Here is an 11,045-nt window from a genome sequence, read left to right on the forward strand (position 1 = left end):
TGAACAAAACCCAACTTGCCTCAGAATGGAAAAACAATTTACGTGAATTTTTAATGGGTGTTTTTATTCACAATTAGGAATTTATGGCAGCCTTGGAGACAGAAATGGTATTATTTTCAAGCTTCTGAGGAGCTTCAGATAAAGTAGTCTTTGTATAATATGCTTGTAAATCCGTTCTGCACTGAGCAAGGCTCATGCTTTCTTACCCTTCATGAGCTCCTAGACAAATGCCAGCTGGAGATTCAAAGGATGAGCTTTCAGCCTCCCTGATTCCTGAAGGATGTGGAAGAGATATTATTCTTCTCTTCCATTCCTCAACTCCCAAATACTGGTCTCAAAACCTACTGATCTTTCAAGAGCTAGTGGAGGCCAGATGTATGGAGACATGTGGGAGCTTAATGCCTCTGCTTTCTTTCCAAACATGAGGACTTTGGTTGCCTCCTGAAAGCTTTCCCAAGGGAAGGGGTTTGGTGGTTGTTTGGGGAACTGGTTAGCATTAACTCAGTGTGCAATTTCCTGTCACTTGTGAGATGGTGAATAAGCTGAAGAAAGTAGGTGGCCCCACTTTTTCATATATTGTTGTGAAATTGGGATCTTTAGGATAAAAAAACATGTAAAGTTTTCAGTTGGACTGTAATTTAAAACAAATATCTCACCACCCAGTGTTTTAGCCTAGAGGAAGAGGTTTGAACCCATGTCCTTTGCTAAGGTATTAGATGGCTTTTTCACTGCTGCCTTTTTTAACCTGTGTAAGACTTGGGGTGCCGAACCTCATCAGAATGAAAGAGACATTGTCCATCTTTACTTTCCCCAATGAAACCAATGTTTTGCTCACTGTGAGACAGGTGAGTAACAGAGTGCATTTGGTTACAACCATCAGAAATGCTGATGCAGTTTGGGTGAGGGAGTAAATGAAAAGCTGGAGATGTATCACCAAAGCAAAGATCTCTTTTCTGTCTTCAGACCAAGTCCGAAACAGCTATTACATTGGTGCTGATGGCTCTCTCAGACTGATGCTCGCTAATGGCATGGAGGTGGCCCTGCAAACTGAGCCACATCTGCTGGCTGGCACCGTCAACCCCACAGTGGGGAAGAGGAATGTCACCCTGCCCATTGACAACGGGCTCAATCTCGTGGAGTGGAGGCAGAGGAAAGAGCAAGCAAGAGGGCAGGTCACCGTCTTTGGGCGTCGGCTGAGGGTAAGTGAGAACCATGAGCAGTTTTGGCCTCCACTTCCTATTTCATCAGTTCCTAGTCTTATGGCAGAAAGGGATGGGTCTGACTTGTATTGTCTGCAATAGGGATGAAGCTGCAGGACAGAGAACTGGCTGTTCATCCTCAGTGGCACAACCTTTACAACTGGAATATATCCTTATGTCTCCTGATGTGCTGATGTTCTCTTGGCCATTGCAGGTAGTACTCCTGATCTCCCTACAAGTCCTCTGCATCACCAGCAGAGCATGAACTCCCACCAGACACTACAAGTTTAATCATTGTCTCAGGCTGTTTGAGCAAGCAAGGGACAGTCATAACTATAAAATACTGCACCAATTAGTATAGGTGTTTTCTACCTGTGTTGCTGGCAGTAAAAGAGCAGAGCACTGAAAGCTTTCTAAGCATATCAGGACAGCCTGGAGAAGAGAAGGCTTCAGGGAGAACTTAGAGCACCTTCCAGTACCTAAATGGGCTCCAAGAAAGCTGGAGATGAACTTTTGACAATGTTGGGAAGTCATAAGACATGGAAATGGCTTCAAACTGAAAGAGGGAAGATTTATATTAGAAATTAGGAAGAAATTCTTTACTATGAGGGTGTTGAGGCACTGGAATAGGTTTCCCAGAGATGATGTGGATCCCCCATCCCTGGAAGTGTTCAAGGCCAGGTTGGATAGCTTGGTTGCTTGGAGCAATCTGGTCTAGTGGAAGGTGCCCCTGCCCATGGCAGGGGATTGGAAATAGGTGATCTTTAAGGTACCTTTCAACCCAAATCATTTAATAAAGGAAAGACTGAACATGGCACTTAGTGCCATGGTCTCTAGTTGACATGGTGGTGTTGGGTCATAGGCTGGACTCAATGACCTCAAAGGTCTTTTCCAGCCTTAATGAGTCTGTGATTCTGTGGTTCAGATATTCTCTGATTACTGTTCACTGGCCAACCTCAGAAAAATCTCTACGTTCCTGAAATTTGCAAATCTGTTGAACCTGTTGAAGAGTTCTCAAAGCATTGCACCACAATGGCCATCGTTCCCTGAAGTATTACAAACAGCTCCAACCTGACAGTACTCTCTCCTCCAGGAGTGTTTGAACTGTTCCATGCTTGAGACTGATGTGTTTTGAAAACATTGTTCTGCACAATGCACCTCATACTTGTCAGGGCTGTTTAAAGATCTTGCCCAGTAAGCCTGTAATTCATCTGCTAACTGCTGGCAAGGCTGGGAATTTGTAATAGCAAGTCCTGTGCACTCACCCTGTACCTTGGTAGTCTCAGAGTCATGGGCTGATGAGTAGTTCCTGGGAAGCTGCTCAGCACCTGGCAAATTCAGATCCTCTGAGAAAAATACTTAGTGCTGTGTAATGCCACCACAGCAAACAGACTGGAGCTATTTATTCACACTTGAGCGTTGCAGTAAATATCAATGCTCTGTTTCCAGGATATGTGTTTCCCAGACTTCACCTCTCCCTATTTCCTGCTGCGTGACCCCTTCCACCTTGGTGTGATTTCTCCCATCTCTCCTTGCTCAAACTTGTCAAGTATTTCTCTTCACTCTCCCCACCTCAACCTCTGTTCTTTTCCCCTTGAATCGATTGCCTCGTATTTTGTTATCAGGAGAAAAACTGCAACCAGTAGTGAAAGCTGAAGCTGCTCCTTCAGTGTGAACTGCTCTATAGCTGCAGATCAGTTGGCATCACCCTCTTTGTTTGGTTTGTCATGGGGCTTTTATTTTATTTTAATAACCAACGAAATTATCAGACAGGTCTTTTTCTGAAAGGAGAGGGCCCTCTGGGCCTTCTGGGCCTTCTGAAGTCTGCAGCTGTGTCACAGCTATTTGGTGTTCAAAGCAGCTCCTACTCATTTAGCCACAGCTCAGCTCAGCTGCCCTTGTCAGTGTTATCTTCCAAAATTTTCACAGTAGATTCAAACACATAATGTGTCTTTGTTTTATATTTTACTACAGTTGGAAAAACACTTGCAAAATTAGTTTTCAGGCTGGTTACTTGTATCTCTATAAATCTGCCAACATTTATTCACATTTTGAGCCTATTGGGGCCCTTCTAGTGAAGCAGAAGTGCATCTTGGGTGAAGGACTCAGTTATGACTCTGTTCAGGGGTTCAAAGTAGCTGAGGATGTACAAGATGCTTTCAGCTGGCTGTCTGTACCTGCATGGCAGCATCTGTACCCCTAATTCAAAAAACCTGCAAGGTGCTAATTGCCTCTCTGGGGATTGTGTGACATTTAACATATTCTCTGTGTCACGTTCTCCTCTTCCCTCACACCAGTAATTGCTGCTTTCCCTGGCAAGGGAGAAACTTAGGGAAGTTAAGTTCAACATGTTTTTGTTCATTTTGGGAAATGTTATAATTTTTTGCTATATATGAGTAAATTACTACTTTCCCTCTCCTCTTACCCTGCTGCTTGCATGAGACAGCAGCAAAGACATGGTGCTCCATGGGAAAAGAACGTCCCAAAGAGGCTGCAGGATCATTCCATGAAGCCTTTGAAGTGAGGAGAACAGGACTTGGCACTGTAAAAGAGCGATTCTTTCTGCCACCATCACATGGATCCACTTTTAATGAGTTGTGCCTCTTCCTCCCATGGTTGCATGGTGTCCTTGGGGACTGACAGTCTGTTGCCCTGAGCTTGAACAGCTCTCAGCATGATGAGGCCAGTTTCACAGCTGCATCCTTGACCTTCCCTAGGAAATAATACAATACACGTTTCTTCATGCAGGCATAGGGCAGGGACTTCTGCATGGATGAAGGGAAAGGGGCCAGCCCTGTTGCCTTTTTTCCAGTCCCACCAATGCTAACCTGGCTCTGCACCTGGCCAGGCAGCTGTAAAGCAGCACAAATATGTTAAAGCAGCCCCTTTCCTTTCTATCCCACACCCCCATGGAAAGTTGTGATGCTTTAGCAATGAGATATCTCTGCAAGTTGGCTGGCTACAATTTCCAGCCATCACTGGCCAATAGCAACACAGACTTTATCTGCAGTGAGAGCATTAGGTAAACTCTGCTCCAAGGAACAGGACTCCTTCCCTTTTTTTTTTTTTATTAAACAAACTTGAGCTTTTCAATAAAGAAGGATGTAAAATAATCTCTGACAGTGGAGCAAATAGAACAGCCAAAAGAGACAGAGCTGCTAACTCAGCTCTTTTATTTATTTAACCATGGTAACCTCTGTGGTAAGTCACTTTGTTTTTCCCAAGACCTTGGCAGCACATTGATGGTGGCATCGAGACCTAGTGTTCTAGACAGTCCCCAGAGCCAATGTGACTGGAGATGGATATGATGCTAACCTTTCCTGGTGAGTTGACTAATAAGGACAGTCCAGTATGATCTCCACAATTTCTGCAAGATGTTGAGATCCAGATATGGCCACCCCAACAGTTTGACCTAATCACCAGGGAAATTGCTTTGTAGGCAGCCATTTAGCACATGGATGCTCTTGGCTCCTGGAGTTCTCTTTGCAAAAGCATTTTTTGCCCTCCTCTGCTGAAGGTTGCCAGAACATTTTCATGAGATTTCTCCCTTTTCTGTGCTCTTCTGTGCACACCAAGGAGATCAATGCATGTTGTTTAATTATCATTGAAGCTAAAGGAGGGCCATAGGAAGCATTGGAGAATTCAGAAATGGTGGTGTGTTCATGCTCTTGCTTTTCCATAGCAAGTTAAGGGATTGAATACAGTACCGTGGAACATGAGTTTGGGGTTAAATTTAATCTCTTACACATTATAGAGGGGATGTCAAATCCACTGTGACGTGTAGATTTAAGTTTACCCTGTCTTCATCCTGTGTTGATCACAAGCCTTGTCAAATGCTCTGAGGGGTGAAATCTTTTTGCAGGAGTTTTTCAGACTCCATTCCAGGGTAAGATCTTCAGCATGTAGGATGGCACCTTATTTATCTGCTGACCATAAAACACAGTTATTGGACTGAAGCCTGCAGCCCTGTCAGTTCTTCTGCAGAAAATTCACTTCTATACAAGGCATCCCCTTGAACAAGGATGAAAAAGATTTAGGCCCTGCCCAGAGACTCCTGGCAGGGTTGGGTTCACTTTGTCCATCACTTTGAGGAGTGACTGTTGGCACTGCAACACTTCTCTGATATAAGAGACATTACAGCGAGAGAGCAGGAGAAAACAAATCATTTAAAAATATTAAAAGGGATACTGGTTCCAACTAGTCCTGCAGACACTATTTGCCAGAGCATGGGGAGGGTGGAACAACTTAGGGCACCAGTAATGAGATACAGAGATTTGGACTGAGCTTAAGGACTATCCAGGGACCTGCTTTATGCTCCTTCTTGCCCAGTGGATGGAACTACTGCTAACATACAGATCAGGAAGGCCTCCTACAGCCCAGGTTACTGTCCCGGCCCTGGAATAGCTCCTTCCAGCTTTCTGGGCAGAGACCAGGAGCAGAAGCTGCAGCTGCCAGACTGGAGTCGCTCTGTGAATAGATGGCAGATAGATAGCAGAGGTGCTAAAAAATCCTTGTTTTAAGTTGCCAGTGCTATTTCTCTCTACATAGCAGCAAGCACCAGCAAGATGCCAAATTGGTCTTGGGTACACATGTGCACCTGTACTTAGCATTTTGATCCATTTTTACTTTCTGGCTTCCCTGTTACATTTGGCTGTTGGCTGCTTGCAGACTGTCCCTATGTGTAGGAAGTCGAGTCATCAAGGAAAAAGACCAGCCTGATTTTGCCAGTGCTATTTCTCTCTACATAGCAGCAAGCACCAGCAAGATGCCAAATTGGTCTTGGGTACACATGTGCACCTGTACTTAGCATTTTGATCCATTTTTACTTTCTGGCTTCCCTGTTACATTTGGCTGTTGGCTGCTTGCAGACTGTCCCTATGTGTAGGAAGTCGAGTCATCAAGGAAAAAGACCAGCCTGATTAAACAGAGAACTTAGGCTGGAGCTTGGGGGGAAAAAAGAGAATGTATCATGTCTGGAAGGAGGGTCAGGCAAGTTGGGAAAACTATAAGGATGCTGAGAGGTCATGTAGGGCAAAGATTAGGAGGGCCAAAGCCCAGCTGGAACTTGTTTAGCTCTTAGAGTCAAGGAAAAAAAAAAAATTTTTATAAATACATTGGTAACAAAAGAAGGGTCAAGGAGGGTGCCCATCAGTTGATAAATGCAGAGGGTAGTGTAGTGACAGGTGATAAGGAGAAGACAGATGCATTCAATGCCTTCTTTACCTCTGTCTTTAATATCAAGACTGGTTGTCCTCAGGATACCCACTCCAAGAGCTGGAAATTGGTGATCAGGAGATAAGCAAAGCCCCTGTGATCCAGGAGGAGAGGGTTAATGACTTGCTATGCTAATTGGATACTCACAAGTCCACCCCAAGGTAATGAAGGAACTGTCGAAAGAACTTGCTAAAACACTTGCAGTCATCTACCAGCAGTCCTGGATAACTGGAGAAGTTCTCTTTGACTGGAAATTGGCAAAAGCGATACCCCTCTATAAGAAGGGTCGGAAGGGGAATCCAGGGAACTACAGGCCTGTAAGCCTAACCTCAGTCCCAGGCAAGGTCATGGAGAAGATCATCCTGAGTGATCATACGGCACATGCAGGGCGACCAGGGGATCAAGTCCAAGCAACATGGATTTATGAAGGGAAGGTCCTGCTTGACCAACCTGATCACCTTCTATGACAAAGTGAACCACTTAGCGAATGAAGGGAAGGCTGTGGATATGATCTATCTGGATTTCAGTAAGGCATTTGACACTCTCTCAGAGCCTTGCTTCTAGAAAAATTGACTGCTTGTGGCTTGGATGAGTGGACTCTTCAATGGGTAAAAAAACTGGCTGGATGGCCGAGCCCAGAGAGCTCAATCCAATTGGCAGCCAGTCCCTAGTGGTGTTCCCTATGGCTCAGTGTTGGGGCTGGTCCTATTTAACATCTTTATTGATGATCTGGACATGGGGATTGACTGCACCCTCAGTAAATTTGCAGATGACACTCAGATGGGAGGAAGTGTCAATCTGCCTGAGGGTAGGAAAGCTCCACAGAGAGGACCTGGGCCAGCTTGATCAGTGGGCTGAGGACAACTACAACTACAGGATGTTCAGTAAGGCAAAGTGCTGGGTCCTGCACTTGGGACACAACAACCCCATGCAGGGCTACAGGCTGAAGGAGTGGCTCCAGTGTTGTCCATCAGAAAGGGACTTGGGAGTGTTGGTGGAGAGCAGCTCAATATGAGCCAACAGTGTGCACAGGTGGCCAAGAAGGCCAATGGTATCTTGGCCTGTATCAAGAACAGTGTGGCCAGCAGGACTAGGGAAGTGATCATCCCCCTGTACTCAGCATTGGTGAGGCCACACCTCAAGTACTGTGTTCAGTTTTGGGCCCCTCAATTTAAAAAGGACACTGAGGTGCTGGAGTGAGTCCAGTGAAGGGCAATGAGGCTCATAAAAGGTCTGGAGAATGTCATATGAGGAACAGCTGAGGGAATTGTGTTTGTTTAGCCTTCAGAACAGGCAGCTCAGGGGTGACGTCATCACTCTCTAAAAGTACCTGAAATGGCATTGTAGAGAGATGGGGCTGGTCTCTTCTGCCATGCCTGCAGGGAGAGGACTAGAAGGAACGGTCATAAGATGAGACAGGGGACATTCAGATTACATGTTAGGAAAATTTTCTTCCCTGCTAGGGTGGTCAGGCACTGGAATAGATTGCCCAGGGAGGGGTGGAGTCACCATCCCTGGAACTGTTTAAGAGGCATCTGAATCTGATGCTGGAGGACATGGTTTAGGGGCTCCAGGAGAGTGACAGGCGAATGGTTGGACTTGATGATCTTAGAGGTCTCCTCCAACCTTGATGATTCTATGCTTTGACATTCTATTTCACATATTTTTAATTGGAGCATTGTCTACCTTTCCACAGTGTTTCTTTCCTCAAGTCATTCTCGCCTTTTATAATTGTTATATATAAGTTTAAATTAGTTGTTGCACTTGTCTCCTCTCTTACATTATCTTCATACTTTTATCATGGCATCAATTCCTTTTCTCCCCAGCTCCTGAGATACCTTCTTTTGAATTTTGACTCTCTGGTGTCCCTAATCTCTAGGTTTCAGCATAGACATCTGTCCTTGGAACAGAAAGTCATGGCAGTAATCCTGCCTTTCCCTCTCCTGCTCTTCCAGGGCTGAGGAATTTCTTTTCTGTTGACTTGTCCTCACACTATCTCTCACATTTTAGCTCTTAGATACTATCACATCCCTAAAAATATAGTAGGAATTCAATCATACATCCTAAAGCAATGGCCAAGATCAAAGCTGGAGCAGGACTGAGAACAGCGATCAGGTCATAGAATTATAGAATCATAGCTTGTTAAAGTTGGGAAAGACCTCTAAGATCAAGTCCAACCATGCAAAGCCCATCAAGTCCAATAAAAATGGTGTCACCACCATATTCACCACTAAACCATGTCCTCAAGTGCCATATCCACACATATTTTTTAACACTTCAAGTCAGGAGCACTAGCTTTACCTAGAGCAGGATAAGACAGTGTTTTTAACTTGATCTGAAGACCTCATAGCAAACAGCCAATTCTGCTTTATTGACTGCAACTGAAGGGCTACAAAGGGAAGTGAAAACCAAGTAAGCTCTTTGTAGTTTGACATCAGTCCAAGAAGAATCTGCGCTTTTCTAGGAAAGAGAGGTTCACCAGCTGAAAGAGGTTTGGAAATGGTGGGATGAAGAAAGAGCTGTCTTCACTGGCAAGCTCTTACTGGGAATGCTGGTTTTTATCCTTGCTCAGTACTTTGCTGTGGTGGTGGCATGGCTTTATAAGTCTCCTTCTACACACAGCTAAACATGAGTTGTATTCCCAGCTCCTTTTTGTATTGCTGTGCACTGCAATCCCTGAATCAAAATGTATTCCTGCTCTTACCTTTGAAGTAGTTACCTTTGATCTTTGGAAATGCAGAGGCACTGGAGGTAACAGGAGTATAATTATGCCACTCTGAATAACCTCAGGACAATTAAGTTAAAATGCCAGTTCTCACAGTAAAGTTCCTGCTCTGTGTAATGTCTACAGTGGTCAAGCACTCCATATTTCATCTCAGGGTAAAGACTTAACCTCCAATGCCTGCAGGATATTCAGTAAACTCAGAAAAATCCTGTTTTCCATTATGCCAACACAGCATCCATCTCTTTTCTACAAGTGTTGTGTTTTGATTTGTATGAAAGCAAAAGACTATATATTCTAGGTTTAATAAGCAGAGTATCTTGCAAATTCTCCTTGCGACAAGTTGCCAATCATCTATGTTCTGTAGGTCACGTCTGCTGCTTAGCAGTCTTAAGCCTACATTTGAGATATGGGCAATATTCCTTCACTATGATGATGTGTCAAAAGTACCATTATTCTGCTTTTTTCCTTACTGAAGTCAACAGAAGCAATGTTAGGACAACTCTCTGCTTTTAAAATTTTCTCTCATCCAGAGGCAATGAACAGCTGGATACTCTCCAGGGTGGTGTAAAGAGAGTTTTGGTGAAATAAGGCTAGTCTTTCTAACTTAAACTGTTTCCAGATTCCTAATTCTCCATGTCTTTCTTGTAGGTTCACAACAGAAACCTGCTGTCCCTTGACTTTGATCGTGTGACAAGGACAGAAAAAATCTATGATGACCACCGCAAGTTCACGCTCCGCATCCTCTATGACCAAGCAGGGAGGCCCAGTCTCTGGTCACCCAGCAGCAGACTGAACGGGGTCAATGTCACCTATTCCCCAGGAGGACACATTGCAGGGATTCAGAGGGGCACAATGTCAGAAAGGATGGAGTATGATCAGTCTGGCAGAATTACATCCAGGATCTTTGCTGATGGCAAATCATGGAGCTACACTTACTTGGAGAAGGTAAGAAACCTCTTACCTCAGAGATGGTGCACTTGAATCACATGGTCTTTACTCCTTTGACATCACTACAGCTGCACGCCTTCACATCAGCTGATTTCTGGTCCTTATGGTCCAATACTCCTTTTCTGCCTGCACTAAGGTGCACATAGTGACTTTGATGCCAGACCACTACAGAGAACTTGAAAACTGTCTGAGAAGTTTCTTCCCAGTCATGCTGAGGGTGTGTCTTAATGCTCTGAAGCTTTGGCATGTGATTTTTTAAGCATGATCTTCCTTCGTTAAGTGCAATATAAAATATATTCAGGTAAAGTCAGCACAGTGAACAGTAGGAATTTCCAGTAGGTTTTTTCATGTGAAAACAGCCCATACCGTCTGACATCCTGCCTTCTTCAAGTGGCCCATTATAAATACGTGTAATTAAAAGGTATGAGGCATGAATCCAGCCACACTGTTGTAGCACACTTTGCAGTGTTCTCTGGAGTCTGCGCTGCGTAGATTGGCATGGAACTTACTTCTTCTGGGTAGTACCATTTATCATTACACTGCCCAGTGACCTGTAGATCTATATGCGATATACCTGGTGTTGGAATATTTAATTCCTGATTTTTGTGTAGTGCCTATCTGTACAGTACTTAACAGTTTCAGGAAACCATAGTATCTTTTAAAAAGGGAAACTTAGTTATATGCAAAAAAAAATCCCAGAACAAATAAGCATGCAGGCAGAAGTTTGGAGTAAGAGGATATAAAAGATAGGGTGATACAATGAATTAATTTGGCATTGGAATATGTTGGGGGATACATTTTCAAGAAGCTCTACCAATTTTATTTATTTAGTCTGTAAAAACTATTGGCATGGGGAATTTGGGTAGACAGTCAGCTACTGGGTATTGATTTGAACAACTGAGCGTTCTGAGCCTAGACCTTCCTTGCTGCATTGACAGCTTCTTTCTCTGACCCATTCC

General features: G+C 44.1%; 1 protein-coding gene across 1 annotated transcript in view; it reads left to right on the forward strand.

Annotated features, from left to right (window-relative positions):
- Nucleotides 1–11,045, forward strand: part of TENM4 (teneurin transmembrane protein 4) — a gene marked incomplete at both ends in the record, with an annotated part of 73,977 nt that overhangs the window by 56,317 nt on the left and 6,615 nt on the right. The window contains 2 exons of the mRNA XM_009075277.1: nucleotides 964–1,199; nucleotides 9,787–10,083. Coding sequence (XP_009073525.1) covers nucleotides 964–1,199; nucleotides 9,787–10,083 — 533 coding nt within the window. The remainder of the gene's footprint in view (nucleotides 1–963; nucleotides 1,200–9,786; nucleotides 10,084–11,045) is intronic.

The sequence above is a fragment of the Acanthisitta chloris genome, unplaced genomic scaffold (assembly GCF_000695815.1).
Source record: "Acanthisitta chloris isolate BGI_N310 unplaced genomic scaffold, ASM69581v1 scaffold5685, whole genome shotgun sequence".
Classification (NCBI taxonomy): domain Eukaryota; kingdom Metazoa; phylum Chordata; class Aves; order Passeriformes; family Acanthisittidae; genus Acanthisitta; species Acanthisitta chloris.